The sequence below is a fragment of the Macrobrachium rosenbergii genome, chromosome 24 (genome assembly GCF_040412425.1).
Source record: "Macrobrachium rosenbergii isolate ZJJX-2024 chromosome 24, ASM4041242v1, whole genome shotgun sequence".
NCBI classification, from domain to species: domain Eukaryota; kingdom Metazoa; phylum Arthropoda; class Malacostraca; order Decapoda; family Palaemonidae; genus Macrobrachium; species Macrobrachium rosenbergii.
In genome coordinates, this window is record NC_089764.1 from 31,963,817 (window position 1) to 31,987,410 (window position 23,594).

The following is a 23,594-nucleotide window of genomic DNA, read 5'->3' on the forward strand; positions in this document are numbered from 1 at the left end:
GTCTGCAAACTCCATGTGATTCTCTTCTTTTTCTGAAAAGGGTTTTGTAGTGGAAGGCAGAGAGGGCTGCCTGAGGATGGTTTGCATTGACAGACTAACAATCCCAGTAAAGTGATAGGTCTGGCACCAATACAGCTGAAAGCATGGTTGATACACAGGTGGTCCCATCTCCAGGTGAGAAGCAAGTTTTGAGGCAAAACATCCATTGCTTGCCCCATGTTTTTCTTCTTGTTTTTCTCCATATTTTTATCTCCTTTTTATTCATATGATGCTTATATGTGAATCACATATGCAACACCCATCTGTTTGCCTGTGCCTGATTATTTCCAGACCCAGTTCCTCTTAAGTTGAAATCTCTAAGCTTCAGATTTGTAGTCCTCCCCTACATCTTTCGTCCAGGTACAAATGCTGTATAGTTTGTTGCATTGAGATGTCTTGTTGAGCCAATGGATATTCTTGAGTCTTACTAACATTGAAGGGAGGCCATCCCATATGTCCATCAGATGTAGAAACAATGTAGTGATGAGTTGTGCCTTGGAAAAACATGATAATTCTGCTTTTGGAATGTAGGCTAACCACTTCATTAGGCCTAACAGTGAGGTTCACCCTTTGGGACCTTGTTCTTTTAATGGCAAGGGTCAATGGATGACCAGGTACAAGTTATTTAAGACTGCTGATGTTTCATGCCCATTGCAGAGTTGGAACATCATCACCAAGAAAAACATTGTTGAAAGCATCATGATGTGGCAGTCATAAACCTGTTTATAATATCTTGCGAAGATGAACAAGGATAAATCACACCTCAGATAACAAGTCATACCAAAAGGACAACCCCAAGCAATGTCTTGAATACTCATGCACAAGCACCTTGAGTTGTTTGTCTATCTCTATATACTTTAAAATTCAAAGGAGCATTTTTTTTAGGAACCATTTTTATCTTGTTACCTTAAGGTAAATCTAACTTATCCAGGTGATGTAAAATTATCCCTTTGAGAAAAGTTTGCAGAAAGTGTCTGCACCACTGGGAAAGACATACAGCTGTAACTTAGCAGAGCAGCGATGCAACAGCTACGGGCAGGGAACTGCGAGTTGTTATTTAGCAAAAAACCACTTGGCTGTGAATAAGAAGGGAACCTTGTGAACAAGATCTTGACAGTCTTAGAAGAGGAGGGATCCCAGCTTGTAGTTGCTAAGCCCAAAAGAGGTAAATATAAGATTTTACCCCATAGAACATCCTGTTGTCTCCATGAGACTGTTTGCAGTTGCCAGTAGCAGTGGTTCTCAACTTTTTTTTTTTTTTTTTCAATGCACACTTTCACCATATGTCAGAATGTTATCCCTCCTTTTCCAAAATTGCCTCAAAAGATGCATTCCAAATAATATGCAACAAAATACTAACACAGACACACAAGCTAGGGGAGAGAAAGTCCAGCGTGACCTCTATATAGTGTGGTTCAGAGCCAGTTTGAGCTTGCCAATCCGTGGTCACAATTCCTCCCCCTGTCTGAAATTCCCCCTGGGTTTAGAGGCCTGGCTCTAGAGGTTGCCTTTGTCAAAAGGTCACAACATGTGGGTTTTCATCAGAGCAAGATATGCCTGTTACGTAGCCAGAGTGCTTTGCCTAGGAAGATCTCCTCCAAAGGACTGTCTCTTATGTCTCTTCCTTCATGCTAGGAAGTCACTAGTGTATCAGACAGGTTAGTTTCTCCTCTTTTCTTCTGATCCTGTAGTGGATGGCGCTTTTTTGTTCTTGGATTTTCCGACTAAGAAAGCTGGTATAGTATTGCGTTGGGGAGGTTGCATTTCTCTATTCCAGAGGCTGAGAATGTGTATAAGAGTTTGACTAATGGTATCGAAGCTTTCTCTTTTAGTGAAATTGTACTGAACACAGTTGAACAGTGTTTGAAGGAGTTTGGTGAACTTCTTCCTTCCTTGGCCAAGGATCCTTTTGTAAAGGCCTTAGGGTTTTTTGCTTCCCTAGACAAGGCATTTCTTGATGTGATAGGCGAGCTATCCCATGTCGTGAGCAACCTTAAAGTTCGTAGAAGAGAGCAGCTTTGCTCTCTGCTGGTTCCTTTAGTTTCCCCCTTAGCAAACAGTCTTTAATTTCAGCACTTCCTTTTGGGAAGATTATTGACGAAAAACTGTGTCTCTATAGCCTCGGAGACCAAGAAGACAGAGAATAGATCTTTTATCCATCAGTCCCAGGCTTCTAAAGGGAAGCCTCCTGTGTCTTTCTCTTCTTCTTTTAAACATCCTTTGGGTAATGCTACCTCCTTTACTAGGTCTTCCTTCCCAAGTGCTGGAAGGAGGAAAGCATCCTTTTGCCAGCAAAGTTCTAAATCCCATTCTGCAACGGGAGGGAAGTTTATCTCCTCTATTATAACAAGAATCTAAAGCCTAATAAAGAGTAGCTCCTGGAGCCCTCAGGTACCTGGGGGGCCCAGGGTAGGCCTCTTCGCTCAAGTGAGGGAATGCTTAGGGGTAGACACTTTGGTAGCGAAAGTACTTTTGGAAGGCTATTGCATTCGTGTCAGGAATTTGCCTCCTCTATCAGACCAGCCCATAGCCTTTCGGTCTTACAAAGGCAGCCCAGAGAAGAGAAGGGTCTTGATTCAGGAAGTCTCTTGTCTGTTAGAGAAGGCAACTATAGAGGAAATACCAGCTACTTCACCAGGTTTTTACAACAGGCTATTTCTAGTTCCAAAGGCAACGGGAGGTTGGAGGCCTCTCTTGGGCATTTCGAAGCTCAACCTCTATGTCCAACTGTCCCCTTTTTCCATGGTGCAAGTCCAGGGGCATTTCATGTCCTTGCATCTGCATTGGTAATGTAATCAAGTTTCTCTGATTCTTAAGATATCCTAAAAGTTTGTCTGTTGCTTCCATCAAAGGCTATAAATCCATGCTGGCTTTTGTTTTAAGGCATACTGGATTGGATATTTCAAAGGATGTTGACTTACATGAAGCTGTTTGCTCTTTTCAACTGTTAATGCCGAAGGTTTTTCAGAAACCTCTTTTTATGGAGCCTAGATGTTGTCTTACGACACCTAAGAGGCCCTCCTTTTGAGCCCGTGATTCTTTCTTTGCAAACCCAGTTTTTGGTGGCCTTGACTTTGGCCAAAAGAATAAGTGAATTGCATGCAATATCATCTTTAGTAGGGTTTTCACATACTGGAGCAGAATTATCCTTTCCGGCTTCCTTTCGTGCCAAGAATGATGTTAAGGCTGAAGCTCTCCTAGATAACTCCTGAAGAATGAGAGCTGGTTTTTTGCCCTGTTAGAGCTCTTAAGTATTGTACGTCCTGTCTTAAACCTGTAAGGAAGCCTGAGGTTCCCATGTCTAAGAATGCCATGGCTTTCTTGATTAAGTCCTTAATTCTGGAGGCACATCATGCAGTCTCTCTAGAGGTTTGTCCCCTTTTGAAGGTGAAACCACACGACGTCAGAGCAGCGGCTACATCTGTTAGTTTTCACCAGCACCTCTCACTAGACTGTCTGGTCTTGGCAGCACAGTGGTGTAGCTCTGTATTTGCTTCCAGCTACTTGAGGGACGTAGAGATCCGGTATGAATCAGAAAAGTAGGTGAAATAGTTTTCTAACAAGAGTGTAGACATTTGAGAAGTGAGGTTCTTACCAACCTAGAACACAAGGTCTATGCTCATTGCAGCCAGCCAGCCAAACAGATAATCTTCTTTAGGTTCCTGCTAAGGTACTGGCACCCTTCTTCTTATGAGGAGGGCTTCGAGGCCAATAGATGGGTCTGATGCCTGATGGCTTTTGGCTTAATAAGGAGCCAGTAGTATTGTTTCCCCTGTAATCATAATTATTTTCTCCAGGTCTATATTTATTAGCCCTCTTCCAGCTTGCTGTCCAGCAATGTTATGTGGTTCACTTTTGGGTTTTCATTTAATTTAGTTACCTTTTCTTCATCTTGCTGTATAACCTCTTTAATTTCTTCTTTTCACTGTCATTGCAGAAAGGTGATATAATTTTTGGGTTTGGAGTTCAAGTTTTGAGCTAATAGTGCGAACTGTAGTTTGGACCTGGGAGGTGCTAGTCATATTGATATGTGAAGAGAGAATAAGCCTCATAATGGGTACATAAAGCCTGTATTGTAACATATGCTGCAGAAACATGGGAAGTGACAAGGAAAATGGAAGCATTATTGAAAATGTGAGACCATAATGTTAACGGTCATGGCAGGTGTGTTGTAGGAAGACAGTGTTATCAATGAGAAATTGGTAGAGAGGTGTAGGTCAGAAGGCTGGAAAAAAGGCTTGAAATTTCAAAGAGAGAGAGAGAGGTGGTTTGGTCATGTTATGAAGGACATTTTGTCAAGAAAGCAGTAGGTATGGAAGCAGGTGGACAAAGGTCTCTAGGGAAGCCTAAGAAATCGTGGAGAATTTGGATAGATGAAGAGGTAGATCTAATGGGAGTTCAGGCAGAAAGTTCACAAAGCAGTGACAGTTGGGAGAATGCATTTTGCATCCAAATCCACAAAGGGGAAAAACTGATATAAACATTTATAACAAGCCAATTATTTACCTAACAAGAAATCAGAAGCTTAACCCTTACTGGATGGATAGGCTCATTTTACCCTCATAATTGCATATCAAACTCCCCGATTTGGGTCATATAAGTACTGTTATTTTGCTCCATGATATTTAAACATTTTGCGCGAAAACGTTCATATCACTTGAATGGACCGTAAATGACTTATGGCTACTCTTATGGCAACACATAACACCTCAGTCCAGGATACCCGATAGATTAGTGAGACTTGAGAGATTTCATTGGGGAATGCACATCTCCCCCTCCCAGGACATTTTGTATATATTTGCCGACAAATATGCTCAGGGATTGCTGGTGGTTTTATTTCTTATCTTTTACGAACTAAAGTACAAAGAAATATAAGGAAAACTTGTATAACTCACTAAAAGGCACTGTATCTCCCCATCTCAGCATAAATATTTTACTATAAATAAACTCAGAGCTTGTTACTGATTTTAATTCTTATCTGTTATGATATTATGTGAGCTGTAATTGTAATTTTACAAAATAAAAAAGATTATTAGAAATAACATGTATAACTTGATAAAAGTAGCATATATTTACAAGTGTCTTGGAAAAGAGGGCCTCCACAGGGTTGGAAATATTCACTTTCAACTTCCCAATGGAAGGTACAGAACATTTTTTAGAATTTGTTCTAGAATTTGCATATCTTCCTCTTTCCACTGATATGCTTTTTTTTTTTTTTTTTTTCTATTAGCCAACCTTAAAGTTTGCCCAGTCTAGGGGTGTTCTTAATGTATATTATAGCCTGGCTTGTAAGTGTTAATCTACATTGGTCACCATTTGATGGGAGATCGGCATGCTATGTTATTGCTGGTTTTGTGTGGGTTAGGTATAAAGGATTAGTTTAAAAGAAATATACAAACATTCTCTCTCAGTAGGTACAGTCACTATTGACAAAAGCCTCGTGCACGGATAAAAGTTCCTCTATTGTTTTTGAGAAACCTGAGAGCAATACATTTCAGTTTAAATCTGGGCAGTAGTATCCTGATTAGGTTAGTGGAGTATACCCCCTTAGTATGGAAGGAGAGTCGGTTGTCTTTGTTATTGAGTTGAGTTTGTTCTGGAAAAGTGGATTACATTGACAGCATTCAGCTGTACCAATTATGGCAAACTCTCAAGTTTCTTAGTTTGTGAAATATTGAAGTTAGGTGTTATGAAATATGGACTAAAGTGCTGGATCATATTGAGGCAAGTCCAGCTTTATTTTTTAATGGACCCTGTGCAAGTCCCCTTGCAATGTGTTGTAAGATTGTTCTCTCAAAACACAAAATATCACTGGTCAGTACTGTAGTGGCACCTTGAGTAATGAGGTTATTCATCATTTCTGAAAAATAAGATATAACTGATGCAGACCTAACTGGAATAGTTAGCTTAAGGTATGTCCAAAGTGTAGATTGGATTCACTTATGAGACAGTGTTTTAGGAAAACAGGCCTAGCGTGCTTGATTTATTCTGTGCATGGAAGAATGTGGAGGGTGTTAGTGTAAGTTACGGACTTCCCAAATGTACATTGTGTGACATAGTTTGGCCTACATCAGAGACAAAGCCTGGGAAGAACTGTTCAGAGACGATTTAAACTGGAGATGAAGACAGAGCTATAATTACTAACCAGTGTTCAGTGGTTTTCCATTTATTAATACTGTAACTTCATTCCTGACAACGCAGCCCCTGGTATGCTTGACCCCATAGGGGCAGTGTCGTCAGTGTACCATACATGGTGCATTGTAGGCATTACTTAAGGTCTTTGCAGTGTCCCTGTGGCCCTTAGCTGCAACCTCTCTCATTTCTTTTGCTCTACCTCTGTTCATATTCTCTCTCTTCCATCTGACTTTCCACCCTCTTTAAAAATTGTCTCCTGATGCAACTGCGAGGTTTTCCTCCTGTTACACCTTTCAAACCTTCTTACTGCAATTTCCATTTCAGCGCTGAATGACCTCATGGGTCCCGGTGCTTGCCAAAATTCTAAATTCTGTTTCTATTCTATTGTGATATGATTAAGCCTACAGATACTGTACATACATCCCAGGAGATACATGACCAGAAAGCAGGTTGGCCAGTCATCCAATTCCATATGGAGAGTTCAGTTCCACCTGTGGGAATTAGAAAGTTTCCTCCTAGTATTTTGTGACTAACTCATCTAAAGAAAGACACAAAAGAAAATTCACTGCAACTGTTATGGTGCAAGGTCACAGACTTTACTTGTATTTATTCAGAGAATAATTTTTCTGGGCTTTATCAAAAAGATTACACTGTGATGTACTGTCAGACCAATAAAATTACTTTTGTTTTGATATCGGTATGAAGGACATTACTGACTGGAACTTCTTGAGCACTTGCTCAGAAGAGTCCAACACCAGCTGTTCTGAGATTGGACAACCAGCCACAGGTGTGAGAGAAATATGGCTTGTTTGTGGATAGCTGAGATGTGACCTCGACACGCAGCCTTCTCTATCCTTGGAGTCTCATAACTGTAGGCAGCTTGATGTTGGGACACACTATTTAGAGTAATGAAGCATATGACAGCATACGTTTATAGGGAAGGTCCTAGGCTCCGGCCAAGGGAACACCTTGAGTTGTCTCTTCCTCTTTGTTGTCAAGTAAAGCCCCCGCCTCATGACCTCCAGGGATTTGTTGAAGAAGGCTGAGGAAACTGTACCTCATCTGCCATGGATTAGTGTTGCTTGTGTGACCTGAGACAGGAAGCCCACTGCTGCAGTCTTCAAGGATATATGTGCCTTCCAAGAGGAGGTGTTTGACAAAATTATGGATTGTGTAGGGTGAGTTGAACAGGTGGACAGGAATGAACCTGAAGAAGCCATTTCCCAACAGGATGAGGCCCTCTCCTTGGATGTGCTTGATTGAATTTGCTGCATCTTCAGTCTGAAATTGTAGCAGAAGCTGAAGAAGGTGGTATCAGTGGCAGAGCTTAGGGTTGACCTGTATCAAGGAAGCCATGTCTTTTATGTGTGTCTGGTCAAGATAATGTTGGACATACCATAGACTGAAGATTATTTTTTAGACCTATGAGTGCTGTGCATTTCTTCACACTGTTCAGCCATCCAGGCCTGCCAGATTTTATTTGAAACAGGATGTTTTCAAAGTCAGCTTTTTAATTTTTTTTATTCCGTCTGCAGTTGCTCATGCCGGAAAGTTTCACCATGTAGTTGTTTCTTAGGAAGTTCTCAGCCAGTGCCTTTGGAAATTTTGAAGGGTTTGAGGACACTCTGTCTTGGCCCACCACCCTTCCTTTGGAACAGTCATTGCCAAGGATGCATTATAGTCTTCTTCTCACTGGGCCCTGTCTTTGTCCCCAGTAGAGGTGCTTTCATATGACTGTGTCTTCTGCAGGCCTCTGTGAGCTTTGCATTGCCAGTCCAAGGGATCCTTTTCTTTTTGTGGGGCCTCTGGTTTAGGAAATTGGCAAGAAATGACCTCCACAGGCACTAGGCCAGCTATTGTCAACATGGGCAGCTTATACGTCCTCCTTTAAGTCTGCTTTAGTTTACAAGTCCCCCCCCTAACGTACAAAGCCTTATGTGATCCAGCATTAGAGGCCCTTCAATTTATAATGCCAACAGTCTGATCTGGTCTTTCATGGCTGAACGCGCATTGTGTGCTTTCCATAGGTCGTTTGGGCGGGGGCTTATCTCAGAAATACTGTACTTGGGTGGAAATAGTTGAGAAACCTAGGGACACTGATATCCTTCTTGATGGGTCCTGTTCACAATCATTACGGTTCTACAGTATATTGTTTGTGAGTTCTTAATGCCCTTAAAGTGCTCTTGAGAAGTTGCTTAGGCTGTCAAGTCACAAAGACTGTGTCAGTGTTCTCCACTGGTACATATTAATTTCTTTGAACATTTTGCACAAAATGGTGCATTATTTGAACTGTCGTATTTAACATGATCTGTCCAATAATACATTACAGCATTGGAAAATGAGTTGTGTTCAATTAGTTTGCTGTTTGATTCTTTTAAAATGATTGAAAGTTTTTCATGACAGTAGCAAATGGCTATGTAGTATGTCTGTAATGAGATGAGATATATCTATAATTAGTTAAAGGTCCGGGGAGGGAAATATAATCAGTTATGGTTAACTCTTTAAGAGCCCAGTACTACTGTAAGTGAATAGCAGTATTGCTTGCGAGTCAGTTGTCTGAGTTGACATTCAGAGAATTAATTTGAAGCATTTCTAGATATCCTCCATTTTATTAAAAAAAAATTAAATATTATTATAAACAAGTTGTAGTAGTAACAGTAACAATTAAACTAATAATGACAGAATAATGCGAGTTGTGAGTTCAACATTTATCTGTTAGCATAGTATTATTACTTTTATTATTGTTGTTATTGTTAACTACTATGCAGCTTTAGCTGGGAAAGTGGGATGCAACTAACCCGAGGGCCCTAACAGTGAAAGCAGTCTATTACAGAAAAATGAGATACGAGAAATTAAAACTGCAATACAAGCCTGCGAGCTTGCTCACAAAAAACCATTTGCACCTGGGTCAAACATCCATTAATTCAACTAGGGAGATCATTGTGGGTTTAGTTCATGTCTGGAATGAAACTTCTAGAAAACTATAGTACTGAAACTCACTAAAGAAATAGCAAGAATTAGAATTAACAATGCCATGTATTACATGGCGGATCATATAGTTCAGGAAGATCTAAATGCAAAGGGTTATGAAAAGTTTTTGAAAGGATCCATAATGACGTCATTTATTGAAGGTGCTAGAGATTAATAATGTACAAGGATCTTGGACAAGAAATGTAATGGAAGTCAAGCTTTTATCCAACACCTGAAATGTAAGTCATCTGCCGAAGGCCAAACTGGGGATCAATTTTAGAACTAAGAACGAAAGAATTAAAATATTTCCTCAGTGTAGACAACTCATCAGAAACTTTGGAAGACTTTATCTATCTTCTTTCAACCTTATTAGTCCCACTGTATAGCAGGGTTGGCTGCTCGAGTCAACTTTCTCCATCTGTTGCTATTCCTTGCATCTTCCCCCAGTCCCACCTCACCCACATCCTTCCTCACCACATCCAGTTCCTCGCTGGGCAAGTGGGTTCCGTTCTCAGCTAGCACTCTGCTGGCCGCGAGTTCGAATCTCTGACCGACCAGTGAAGAATAAGATGAATTTATTTCTGGTGATAGAAATTCATTTTTCGCTATGTGGTTTGGATGCCACAATAAGCTGTAAGTCCCGTTGAATTTGTTCTTAGCCACGTAAAATAAATCTAATCCTTCGGGCCAACCCTAGGAGAGCTGTTAATCAGCTCAGTGGTCTGGTTAAACTGAGGTATACTTTATTTTTTCCTCACCACATCCATCCATCTGATGTTGATGCCCCACACTCCTTCCCCCCATCACTGGCATGTTCTTGGCTCTCTTGATTAGTTCCACCTCCTCTCCTCTTATTACATGGCCATAGTATCTCAGACGAGCTTCCCTTGCCTTCTTTACATGACATATACCACACATTCTTCTTATATCCTGACTCTCCCTCCTATTCAGTAGTGATATTCCAGCAATCCGTCTCATCATCCTCATCTCGGTACTTTCCAACATTAAATGGTAAAGGCTATTCAGAGTTCGTCAGTATTTTTAAAGCAGGTGGTTTTCAGTTTTACATTCTATGTGCATTTGTTGATTTTCTCGTATTTGTATATTGCAGTCTGACAAGAAGGGGGGGAAAGTGTTGTGGGTAAATAAAATATATTTTTCTATTTTGATATACTAATTTATTCTCTGATTTCCACAGGTTATGAAGCTTCGCCTTCGGACATACCAGGATGTAAGTACAACCAAAATTCTCTCTCTCTCTCTCTCTCTCTCTCTCTCTCTCTCTCTCTCTCTCTCTCTCTCTCTCTCTCTCTCTCTCTCTCTCTCTCTCTCTCTCTCTCTCTCTCAAACTTCCGAGCTGTTTTGCTGTGTGAGCGTGCTTGCATTTAATCATTTTCTTTGTTATTTTATGCTAAGTAATTTTATTTGTCTTATGCTAAGCAATCCTAGTTTGTAGTTGGTTCGTTCAATAAAATTCTGTACATTTGGAACTTAAATGTTTTCAGCAGCTTTCATGTACATGTGGCTTCTCTGTAAATTTTTGTCCGTACCCGGTTTGTTTCATCCACTGACTGGTTGATGGTACAAGCTTGTATGTTGCAGTATTTTGTACATAGGTTGCAACGACGTACCATTGTTGGAGGAAAATTTCTAGGGAATTCAGCCAAAGTGTTATATTTATTTTGGAGTATAGTCGACCCCCGGGATTCGCGGACTCAACAATTTGCGGACTTGGCCATTCGCGGAATTTTTCAGTGGAACATGTGTACACATTATTCGCGGAAAATTTACCAGTTTGTGGAATTTTTCCACAGAGAAATATTCACTAATTACTGTATTTTCATATCATTTTTGTGACTAAATGCATTTTTAGAGGGTTTTTGGTGTCTTGAACTATCAAAATAGGCAGTTATAAGTATTTTTTAGAGGGGTTTTAAGTATTCGTGGGTATGAGGTATTCGCAGGGGCTAGTGGTACGCTTCCCCGGCGAATACCAGGGGTCGGCTTTATGTAGGACAGTTACCACACGAAAAGGAAGTTTTCTCTGTATGTTTGTAGATGCTGAAAGTGGCAGAGATGCCAGCTATTGAGTCATTTAACAACTGATGATACTGTATGATTACTGAAGACCAAGAATGTAGTCCCCTGTGGCGGCATAATGCCGTCAGTGCACCTCATGCTCTGCGTTGTAGGCGTTACTCGAGGTTCTTTGCAGCTTGCCTTTCGTCCCTAGCTGCAACCCCTTTCATTCCTTTAACTGCATCTCCTTTCATATTCTTTTTCTTCCATCTTACTTCTCACCCTCTCCTAAAAATGGATTCATAGTGCAGATGCGAGATTTTCCTTCTAATACATCTTTCAAATAATTTGACTGTCAATTTTTTCATTTCAATTCTGAATGACCTCATAGGCAACAGCTCTTGGCCATCAGTCTAAATTATGTATTTTATCATAGGATTGCAGTCTGAGAAGTGCTGAAGCTTGTAGGTGTTTGTAGGTGCAGGAAAATGAACCGATCTCAAAGACGTGTCCAGAGGAAGGAGAAACAGATCTCAAATATTCATTTGTAGTTGTAGGAAAATGGATATACAGTGGACCCCCACCTAGTCGGGGTTCCGGATTCACTGCTTCACCTATTCGTGGAACGTATGTACACATTATTCGCGGTATTTTTCATAGAGAAATGTTCATAAATTACTGTATTTTCATAACATTTTCGTGACCGAATCTTTTTTTTTTTTTTTGTGAGAACACTTAAAATTCTCAGGTATAAGCGTTTTTAGAGGGGTTTTTCAGTGTTTGAACTATCAAAATAGTCAGTTGTAAGCTTTTATATAGGGGTTTTTTTGGTGTTTGAACTATCAAAATAGGCAGTTATAAGCGTTTTTAGAGGGGTTTTTTGGTGTTTGAACTATCAAAATAGGCAGTTATAAGCATCTTTAGAAGGGTTTTTTGATGCTTGAACTATCAAAACAGGCAGTTACAACCATTTCTAGAAGGGTTTTTTGGTGTTTGAACTGTCAAAATAGGCAGTTATAAGTGTTCTTAGAGGGGTGTCAAGTATTTGCAGATTTTAGCCATTTGCAGAGGGTTGTGTTACACATCCTCCGCGAATAGCCGGGGTCAACTGTACAGTATTCCGAAGAAGGACACTGGACAGATCTCAGATGGGTGTCCAACGGCAGGGAAATCAGCAGTTCTCAAAGCTGCCAAGAGAAACAGATATCAGCGATGAGTGGCCAAAGACGGGCAAATTGACCGATCTCCAAGAGTCGTGTCCATAGGCAGGAAAAAAGAAGACCAAAGATGTTTGTGTGTGTAATCTGCCCCACAATAGAAGACTGCAGTATCTGCAGAAATACAAAATGAGAAAAATGGTAGATACTGCAGTTTTCCCTTGCCTTACTACTGATTTTGCAGATACTGCAAATGGAACCCCATAAATACTAATGGAAAGCATGGAAGAATCATTCTGAAACTGCAGTAACTTGTGTATTAGCGTTTCACGAGCCCAGCAGGTGCCATATCTCAATTTCGAAAAATGTAGCAGACACTGGAGTTTTCCACTTTAGGGCAGTAATGACAAGGGGGGGGAGTTAATAGCCATAGATACAGACGTAGAAAGCAAAGGCTAGTAGGAAAGCAGTTTTCAGCAACAGTTTAAAAATCATATACGAACTTGAAAGGTGGAAACAGTTCAGTAAATGGCAGGTCTCAGGCAAAACCGTAAACAAGAGATTAACGTTACGGGAAAGACTGAAATGGCTAATTTGATGTGACTGTATTCATCTTACTTCCTGGTCACACCCTGGCGACCTTAAATGGTTGACACACCATAAAATGGTGTATCATCAACAACGGGTTTTACAATGAGATTGTTCGCCTGCCTCTTGCTACTGAAGTCCACAACAGGCTCCAGCACTCTGGAATTGGAATACGAGACGTAGGTCTGATGCCAGGCGCTATGATGTCATTCAGTGCTGAAAGGAAAATTGAGAGTAAAGGAGGTTTGAAAGGTGTAACAGGAGGAAAACCTCGCAGCAAGATGGAAGAAAGAGGATACGAACAGAGGTATAGTAATATAAGGAATGAAAGGGGTTGTCGCTAAGGTCCGAAGGGACTGCAAAGAATCTCAAGTAATGCCTACAGTACAGTCAGAAACCTAACAGGGAGAACGAGTAAAAACTTGCGCCCATAACACGAAACAGATTAGGCATTCATAATTCTATTTTTGTCCAGCAACTCGTTTCAACTCGCGCCGAGCCCACGCATGTAGACTTGCTTGTCTTTCTGAGAACTCTTTGTTACCCAAGAGTCGGTTGACGTCCCGGTAATAAGCCTAAGTGATACCTGGAATTCGCCTTTTCCCCAGTTCCGCTTATCAATAGGTGTAATGCTCCGCAGTCGCGTCGTTTCCCCCTTGCATTCATCCAATTTTTTTTTTCTCATAAATTAATCTCCGACGAAATGAAAAAGATAAACCATTGTTATGTATGATACACAAAAGCATGGTAAGGTTTACGTAGGTGTTGTACGTAAGGGGATTAGCTTGATATTTTAAGATTAGTTACTATTACTGTATATGTAATTAAATACTGTGGAATTATCGAAGGCTTCCAGATATTTTAGCCTCGGGGAAGCTTACACTTACATATTTAATGAAGTTTAAGAATATATTTTTTTAATTATATCTTATCCGTCAACAAACTCACGCGATCGAAATAGCTTTAGGTTTTTCATTAGCAATGAATTACACGCCTGCTTGCTTTTTCAGTCATTACTGCGTATTTAATGTTCTGTAATTGTAACAGACAGATTTGTTTATAAAAATAACAAACTCTGGGGTACGGACTTATCTTGATTTTATAGCACACTCAGTATTGTCGGAAATATTGAATTATTCCACAGTACTCTCACTATTTCACTGGGAGAATGTGAGGCTTTATAAAAAGTTGGACTGAAGATGAACCCAGGATAGGCTTCGAAAGCTTTTTATACATTTTTATAAAGTCTCACATTCTACCATTTATATAATTATTGTGGACCTTATACAAAAACTCTCACTATTGTCGGAAATAGTGGATTATTTTGATAGTACTGTCACTATATTGTCAGAAATATTGAATTAAAGTGGTGAGGCAAACATCGGAAATGAATCACAGTAAAATCGCATCAGGACGAAAGTCGCGGATCTATGAATTACTGTGAGAATATTAAGGACACCAACATGATAATCAGTCACGATTTCAGACATTAACCGCAAATAGCCCACGATTTTCAAATTAACCTCACCTTGGAAATAACTCGCACAGAGTGCAGGCTGGGTGGGAAAATTGGAGAACGATGTCAGGTGTCTTGTGCGACCGCAGAATCAACATAGAGGAAGAGTGTAAAAGACAGTAGTGAGACCAGCTTTGGTGTACGGAGTGGAAACATGGCCGGTAGAGAGAATGCGAGAGAAGAAATTGGATGCGGTAGAGATGAAAATGCTCAGGTGGATGTGTGGAGCAACGGAAATGGACAGGGTCAAAAATGAAAGAATAAGAGGAATTACTAAAGTGGTAGAACTATCAAAGAAGGCTCAGGAAAGAAAACTGCAATGGTATGGCCGTGTGGTGAGAAGGGATGAGACATATTCGGGGAGGAGAGTGATGCAGATGGAGGAGGTGCCTGGTGGCAGAGCAAGAGGAAGGCCGGAGAAGCCAAGAAGGTGGATGGATGTAGTTAGAGAAGATCCGAGAGACAAAACAGTCGTCAGAAGAAGGTGCGTTTTGACCGAGCCAGGTGGAGGAGGAAAGCTGTCAGAAACGTCGACCCCCACAAAGAAGTGGGGAAAAGATGCAGAGAAAAGAAGAAGAAGTAAATTATCCCCAAGGAAAAGTTAGTCCGCCATTAAAGGGATATTTGTGGCTTAATATTCGACTTATCAAATACATGTTGTAATAAGAGATTATATTCGTCACCTACAATATTGCCCCAAAAATGGAAAACTGCAGTATCTGCAAAATTTGCGAAATTGAGATATGCCACCTATTGGGCTCGTGAAACACTAATACACCAAGTTACTGCAGTTTCAGAATGATTCTTCAATGCTTTCCACGAGTGCTTAGTTTAAGATTAAGACAATAAAGTGACCGCTGACCTAAATCCCTATGCCGAACATGTACCGCGGAAACTGAGATTTGGCAGCGCGGGTAAAAAGTTGTACCACCATCTTGTTTAGGTTTCCATTGAAAGTATCTAAAGTCAAAACGTGTTTTAATGTCGGTTTTATGTCGTGACCACACTTTGAAAAAGGATCCCTTGAGTAGGGTCTGCAAAGCCCATGCTTTTGCCACAACAGTGGTAGGTATCAACGCGGGAATTCATTATTCGTCCCACCCCTATATTTATGAGACAGTTGTAAAACACCAATTTCGTTTTTAAGACAGTTGAAATACACTGTATAAGGAAAAAATATCATTAGGAAATCTCATGGTATCATAAAAGTAACCTTTGGATTTTAGCTCTGGAGAGAAATGTATCATCATCATCATTATTGTGATGAATGTGTTTGTGCCAGGTTTTCCATGGCGAGGTTGCCCCTCTCTCTCTCTCTCTCTCTCTCTCTCTCTCTCTCTCTCTCTCTCTCTCTCTCTCTCTCTCTCTCTCTCTCTCTCTCTCTCTAATAGTAGAATCATAAAATATTTGCAGTAGTTTTCGTGAAAAGGAAGCAATAAAGATCGTATGTAAAGATTTCTCTCTCTCTCTCTCTCTCTCTCTCTCTCTCTCTCTCTCTCTCTCTCTCTCTCTCTCTCTCTCTCTCTCTCAATACCAGTATCACAATTTAGTATGTCGCCACAGTACTGCCCTTAAATGGAGGACTGCGGTATCTGCAAAAAATACAAAACTGAGAAAAATAGTAAATACTGCCTTGCCTTACTACTGATTTTGCAGATACTGCAAATGGGACCCCCCTAAATACTCGTGGAAAACATTGAAGAATCATTCTGAAACTGCCGTAACTTGTGCATTAGTATTTCACGAGCCAAATATGTGACATATATCAGTTTCGAAAATTTTGCAGATCCTGCAGTTTTCCATTTTAGGGCAGAGCAGCTAACCTCTTTCGTTCCTTTTACTGTACCTCTGTTCGTATTCGTTCTTCCATCTGACTTTCCATCCTCTCTAACAAGTGTTCCATCGTGCGACTGCGAGGTTGTCCCGCTATACACCTTTCAAACCTTTCTCTCAATTTCCCTTTCAGCGCTTGACCTTCGTCCTAAATTTTGTATTCTGTCCTTAGACACTGGATTGGGTAAGCGTTTGATGTGACCTCATGGAGGGTAAATTAGAGTAACTTTTCGTCACGGTTGTAACAAAATATTGTTTTCTGTCGGGTTTTGGTCGAGTATTCGGGTATTGGTATGGGGATGGTTATGGTACGGGTATAGCTATGCGTTATGAACCAAACCTCGGTTCATGAGGTACCATCATCACGGAGAAACGGACTGGAAAGACTGGCAGAAGCCGAGACATCCACGGGGGAAGGGGAACAACAAAACCTACAAAATAACCTTAATACGAGTTTATTAACATTAAGAAATGTACATATTTAAAAATTAGTCAATTTCGGTCAAGAGAGTAAATAAATAATATCAAACGTCATACACAATCCACGAGTCAATCAAAAAAATACCATAGATGTAGCAAAATTAAAGTTGTTTTAAATAAGCGTTACCATCACAGCAGAAAGTAAAACATGTAAAAGAGAATATTTAAGCTACATCGAACAATAAGCAATACAGACAGCATAAATGATAATAAAAGACAATCCACGATATAACCAATTAACCATAGTAATATAAATCTGAAAAATCAATAAAGCAGCAAATATAAAGTCAATCATAATCTAAAGTTTCATAAATAACACCAATATAATAATCAAAATCTTCGTAGAGTACAAAAACAGAACATCCACCTAGGGATGTCACGACCAGCATCAAAGGCTACCGAGGACGACCAATCAAACTACAGCCGTGAAATCATCCAAACCACTACGTGGCAGCGAACAGGAATATCTCCACAAAACACAGATGATCGCGACGGAGCCGACGCAACAGCCACGCTGCTGTCCCAGAGGAACGCCCCCTCTCCACTGGCGACTGAGTTGAGCCACCAACTCGTCGGCGTCATCTTCGACAACGTGGCTGAAGTTATTCTCAGAAACTGTAGAAGACAAACAGGTAGCAACTACCTGCTGCTACTAAAGTCCACGCTGCTATGCTGTCTAGACCCTGACTCGATGGCTGCCCGAACTTGGCTAACGTTCTGCCGACGAAAGCAACAGACGTAAACTGTAAACTCACAAAATAAGCACCGCCGGGAGAGGAGTGCACCCACAACAAGGAAACCGTCGTTCCATACACAAAACAAGCCACTAAGCCTGACAGTATGGGTATGAGTATGGTACAGATATGGGTATGAGTATGGTACAAATAAGGGTATGAGTATGGCACAGATATGGGTATTGGTATGGTACGGCTATGGGTATTGGTATGGTATGGATCTGGGCATTCGTATGGGTATGGAACGGATATGGATATGACACAGATATGGGTATGGTATGGATATGGATATGAGTGTGGGTATATATTAATGTGTGCAGTAAACCAGCCAAGCTTTTTGTTGGGAATTTTTTTTATGATCTGAGAAATTGCTTTTGTTGTGGGAGTTCTTTCAAATGCCAGTTGTAAATCATTGTCCAGACAGACTGACCTCCTTAATTGTGTGCCATTGTGCGTGCCGACAAACACCAGTTTTATTTTCAGACCGCGAGTTTTAAGCGCGTTGGTGTAGTATTGTCCGGTATGCTAGCTTTCATTTTCCTTGTTCATCTTAGCTAATCTTCACTCCATGCTTTATGCGTATGTGTTTTTTAGTTTTCTGTAAAAGAAAACTATTGTGCCGGCTTTGTCTGTCGGTCCGCACTTTATTCTGTCCGCACTTTTTCTGTCCACCCTCAGGTCTTTAAAACCACTGAGGCTAGAGGGCTGCAATTTGGTATGTTATCATCCACCCTCCAAGCATCAAACATCCAAATTGCAGCTCTCTAGCCTCAGCAGTTTTCATTTTATTCAAGGTTAAAGTTAGCCATAATCGTGCTTCTGGCAACGCTATAGGACAGGCCAGCACTTGCCCGTGGTTAAAGTTTCATGGGCTGCGGCTCATACAGCATTATACCGAGACCACCGAAAGATAGATCTATTTTCGGTGGCCTTGATTATACGCTGTAGCGGCTGTATAGGAAACTCGCTTGCGCCGAAGAAGCTTCGGCGCAGTTTGTCCATTTTCATAGTTATATTGGTTTGCCTTCTTGTTATTTTGTCGTCGCTCTTGTAGAATACTGCGAAATATGTACATTTTTTAAATGCCATTAGTTTCAAAAATAAAAACTGATAAGAATCGACTTCCAATATAATGTTATTTTATTGCATGTAGCCAACCTTTCAAAGAAGAACGCCTTCAGTGTTCCATTAACCGTTTTTTGGGCGGTAAAGTCTCACGAAATATACCAGACCGCATTGATTAATGACTTATCACCTTAAGAAAATGACAGTCTTTCTCCGCAAAAAGCATTCTTTTTGACGGGGGTCTCGCTTGGGATTATGTGAGCTTGAGGAGGTGAATTCTGATCAGTCTGACATTGTGGAAGATCCGAATTATTAATTTCTTCTTTCAATGCGAATCACCAAACATAACACTCTTGACTTCCTAATTGATCCTGTGGACAGTTAGCCCCGCAGGTTTCCCTCCTGTTACACCTTTCAAACCTACCTACTCTGAATTTCCTTTCCGGCGCTGAATGCTCTCAGAAGTCCCAGTGGTTGGCCTTTGGCTTAAACTGTATATTCCGTATCATTCCATGTGCAGAAGTCCTGGCATCTGTACACAGTTGCGGGGTGAAATGTGTGTGGAGAGATTGACCAAAGGTTGCTTTTCTTCAAACTGCTTAAGAATTTCTCACATCCAAGTAAATGCCATTGTCACTAGATTATATAATCAAGATATCGTTGTATCCTGCTACTTAAATTCAAATTTGAGTCATTGCAAAGGATTCTGTTTGTTCGTTTAAATTTTCGCAGTCTGAGTTGTGGCGATAAATTGTTCCTGTGTCTGACATGGTCAAGCATCTGTCATGGTATTTTTATGCGTCGGTGTTTCCTGCCGACATTTCTCCATATTCAGTGGCCTCTTCGAACCTGTTCCCAAGTACAGGGAAGAATTTTGCGGCTTACCATATTATCTTAGTGTCAGTTTATCAGGAAAGCCTTTGAATGGATAGACCTTTGAATGGAATGGAATATAGAATGGGGAACTATGAGGTCATTCAGCGCTGAAAGGGAAATTGAGAGAAAAAAGGTTTGAAAGGTGTAACAGGAGGAAAACCTCAGAGTTGCACTACGAAACAATTGTTAGGAGAGGGTGGAGTAGCATGATGGAAGAAAGAGAATATGAATGGAGGTACAGTCAAAGGAATGAAAGGGGTTGCAGCTAGCGGCCGAAGGGACGCTACAAAGAACCACGGCACTAACCCAACTAATAACTACGGGAGCGTTTGGAAATAAACGTGTAAAAATTGCGGTGTTTGCTGTCGCTTGGAAATCACCACAAATTCGTACGCTAAAATCAGCGTCTTTGACACACTGTGCAATTACGGTCTGTTCTTTTTGCGGTGACTTGAGAAGCGACAGCGTGCTTTTCTGTTCGACCCAACCGATCGCTTGAGTTCTGTCAAACTGTACAGAATTGCTGTGAAATATATTTCATTCAGAAATATGCACGAAATCAAGTATACTTGACCAAAGGAAAGCGGAAACTCGACGGGGATGAGGTCTTTGCAAAGCATGAACGTCTCGAGGGAAATGCAAAACAGTTAGATATTTTTTTTAAAATGAAAACTCATCGTGGACATTGAAAGTACATTAGCCAATCTCAGCCGAAGGACTCTCTTACGTACTTTTTTGTGTTCTGGACTTATGCTAACGTCAGAACGTTTCTATATTATTTACGTAACGCGCTCTACTTCACAGGGGAGGAGTGTTAGGACAGTGGTTCTTAACCAGGGGTGCGAAGCCGGTTCCCAAGGGGTGCGAGGATGCCCATGAATAATTAAAGCAAAATATATTTTTGTATGCGCATGTTATTTTTTCTTCAAACAAATTGAATAAAATAAATAATGATAATAATAGATTTAAAAAATGGGGTTTGATATTAATACACATCATATCAACTTTGTATTTTAGTTTTTTTTTTTTATTTGAGCAATTCAGGGGTGCGAGAACTGACTGCCGATTTGAAAGGGGGTGCATACATTGGAAAAGGTTCAGAACCACATAACAGAAACTCTGGATCCACACCTAATTTGAACTGGTCATTTCCCTTTCAATACTACCGACACAGTTTTTGGTTTCGTCCACCGCAGTTTACTTGGCAGAATTCTAAGTTACAATTTCTTGCGTTCAGATCTTCCTGAAGATTGCCATTACATATTGTTTTTTTACTTGTCATTAGTATGCTAAAGCTTTCACGGCTTTAAACATTTAAATATATAGATTTTCACATTTTTTGTGTACTTTGTAACGGTAACATTCGAAAGTTCAACCCAATTCCCACAGCCCCAAGAAAAAATTAGCTGTTTCGTTTTAAATCATTGCCAACAATTGCTTTCAAAAAACTGATTTCTTATAAAGGCATCATGCTGTTTTCAATTGTACTGTACCTCCTTTCGTATTCTCTTTCTTCCATCTTACTTTCCACCCTCCCCTAACAATTGATTCATAGTGCAACTGCAAAGTTTTCCTGTTATGCTTTTCAAACCTTTTACTGTCAATTTCCGTTTCAGCGCTGAATGACCTCATAGGTCCCAGTGCTCAGCCTCTGGCCAAAATTCGATATTCAATCAAGCAATCAATCAGTCAATCATACTGTTTCCAGAACCACCACGTACTCGTCACTAGCTTCGTTGATTTCGTAATGTTTGCTCCTAAATCTGAATCCGTCAACCGTCTCAGTTCTAACGGGACAAAAAAGAATGATATTTTGGGAAACCAGATCATTTCCTCCGACGCCAATGCATTCTGGTCAACCGGATAAGTCATTGTTTCAGCATAATCACGATTCTTAGAACTCAGTCCGGTTAGCGAAAACTGTTTAATGTTTTCTCGGTGTTATTCCGTTAGAAACAACGTCAGTCGGCTAGCAAATACTTTTGAAGTGTTCCTGGTCCTTGTCGTAGGCCCCAGACATTTCTAAGGTTAAAAAGAAGAGTGCAGTTTCTTCCACTTTTTAGTTTTCTGTAAAGGAAAACTATTGTGCCGGCTTTGTCTGTCCGTCCGCACTTTTTCTGTCCGCCCTCAGATCTTGAAAACTACTGAGGCTAGAGGGCTGCAAATTGCTATGTTGATCAACCACCCGCCAATCGTCAAACATACCAAATTGCAGCCCTCTAGCCTTAGTAGTTTATATTTTATTGAAAGTTAAAGTTAGTCGTAAACGTGCATCTGGCAGCCATATAGGACAGGCCACCACCGGCCCGTGGTTAAAGATTCATGGACCGCGGCTCACACAGCATTATACCGGGACCACCGAAAGATAGATCTATTTTTGGTGGCCTTGATTATACGCTGTACAGAAAACTCGATTGCGCTGAAGAAACTTCGACGCAATTTTTGTTTTATATATATATTGTTTGATAAATATGAGGTCCCCATTATTAAAGGGTATAGTATTGCAATTGCGAGGTTTTCCTCCTGCCACACCTTTCAGCCATATTATTGTCAATTTCCGTTTCAGCTTTGAATGACCTCATAGGTCTCCCCAGCTCTTTGCGCTTAATATTGCCGAGAAGTATTTATTATTGTTTTACTCATTGCACTGTAGAAGGCGAATAAAGAATGTAAGTACATATCATTATCTCTATCGCTTCTGTTTGTCTTCACCCTTTGTGCATAATCGTAATCTTGTTTTCCGTAGGGGGCTAGTGCCGTCAGATCACCTCACGTGGTGCACTGTAGGCGTTACTTAAAGGGTCTTTGCAGCGTGCCGTCGGCCCCTAGCTGCAACCTCTTTAATTTTTTGCTGTACGTCCACCTTCTAACAATTGTTCCAGAGTGCAACTCAGGCTTTCCTCCTGTTACACCTTTGTAACGTTCTTACTGTCAGTTTCCGTTCTAGCGTTGAATGACCTCGTAGGTCCCAGTGCTTGGCCTTTGGCCTAAATTTTATATTCCATTCCATTCCATAATCTTATGGCTGTTGCGTACCTGTGCTCCGTCGTCTAGTTGATTGGACGAATAAATAACACAGCAGATTTTTCTTTGCACCCCAATCGTGCTGTGGTCTAGGTGACAGATTTTTCTTAGCATCCCAATCGTGCTGTGGTATACGTAGGTGACAGATTTTTCTTAGCATCCCAGTCGTGCTGTGGTATACGTAGGTGACAAATTTTTCTTAGCATCCCAATCGTGCTGTGGTATAGGTGACAGATTTTTCTTTGCGTCCCAATCGTGCTGTGGTCTGGGTAACAGATTTTTCTTTGCATCCCAATCGTGCTGTGGTCTAGGTAACAGATTTTTCTTTGCGTCCCAATCATGCTGTGGTCTGGGTAACAGATTTTTCTTTGCGTCCCAATCGTGCTGTGGTCTAGGTACTGCACTTCAGCGATGCAGAAATCAAGTATTTATGTAAAATGTTGTTGCTCCTGTTAATTATCTCCTATTAATTAAAAACGAACGAAGCTAAACTGGGCATAACACTGCACGGAAGCTTTCTGCTTCATCAGGGCGACCATACCTCATCTTTCCCCTTGGGATTTCTTCTTAAGAAACCTCTGGATGTTTTTTATTGAAAGAAAACATGAACATTTCAAAAAGGCAGAGAGTTATTCATGAACGTTTACGAGGCCGAATTGCTATGTTGTGTTTTATAGCTAGTTCCACTCTAAAGCGAGTCTATCATAGCCGTCTGCGCATGCGCGCCTAAGGATACTCCTGTCGCATGATGTTGTGGGTTTGAATGTTGGGAAAAATACAAATTTTTGTTGAATTTGTCATATTTACAGCGTTGAAATGCGTCGATAGTCATTAGGTTCGCCTCCATGAAATCTATAATGATGTCGGATTTTTTTTTTTTATATGAAACCCGTGAAAGCTTCTTCGGAGACGCTCGAGTGTTGGCTTAAGTCTTTCTTAGAGATCTTGAAGGCAAGTCTAGTATCAGCTGTGGAAATTTAATCCAAGAGAACTGATTGCTGTCTTCGAGGTCAATAATAAGCCAATTCTAATAGAGAAGCTACAATAAAAGTGAGTATTTACTGCTGTATTGAACATTAATAATAGTGAAGTGTGTGTATATATATATATATATATTATATATATATGTATATATTATATATATATATATATGTATTT

The 23,594-nt window shown here is 40.5% G+C and overlaps 1 protein-coding gene across 4 annotated transcripts in view; it reads left to right on the forward strand.

Moving 5' to 3' along the window:
• The window catches only part of Pur-alpha (Purine-rich binding protein-alpha), a 341,292-nt gene that overhangs the window by 12,408 nt on the left and 305,290 nt on the right, over positions 1-23,594 (forward strand). For all 4 annotated transcript variants that reach the window (XM_067126415.1, XM_067126418.1, XM_067126417.1 and 1 more), the window contains exon 2: positions 10,343-10,375. In XM_067126415.1, coding sequence (XP_066982516.1) covers positions 10,343-10,375 — 33 coding nt within the window. The remainder of the gene's footprint in view (positions 1-10,342; positions 10,376-23,594) is intronic.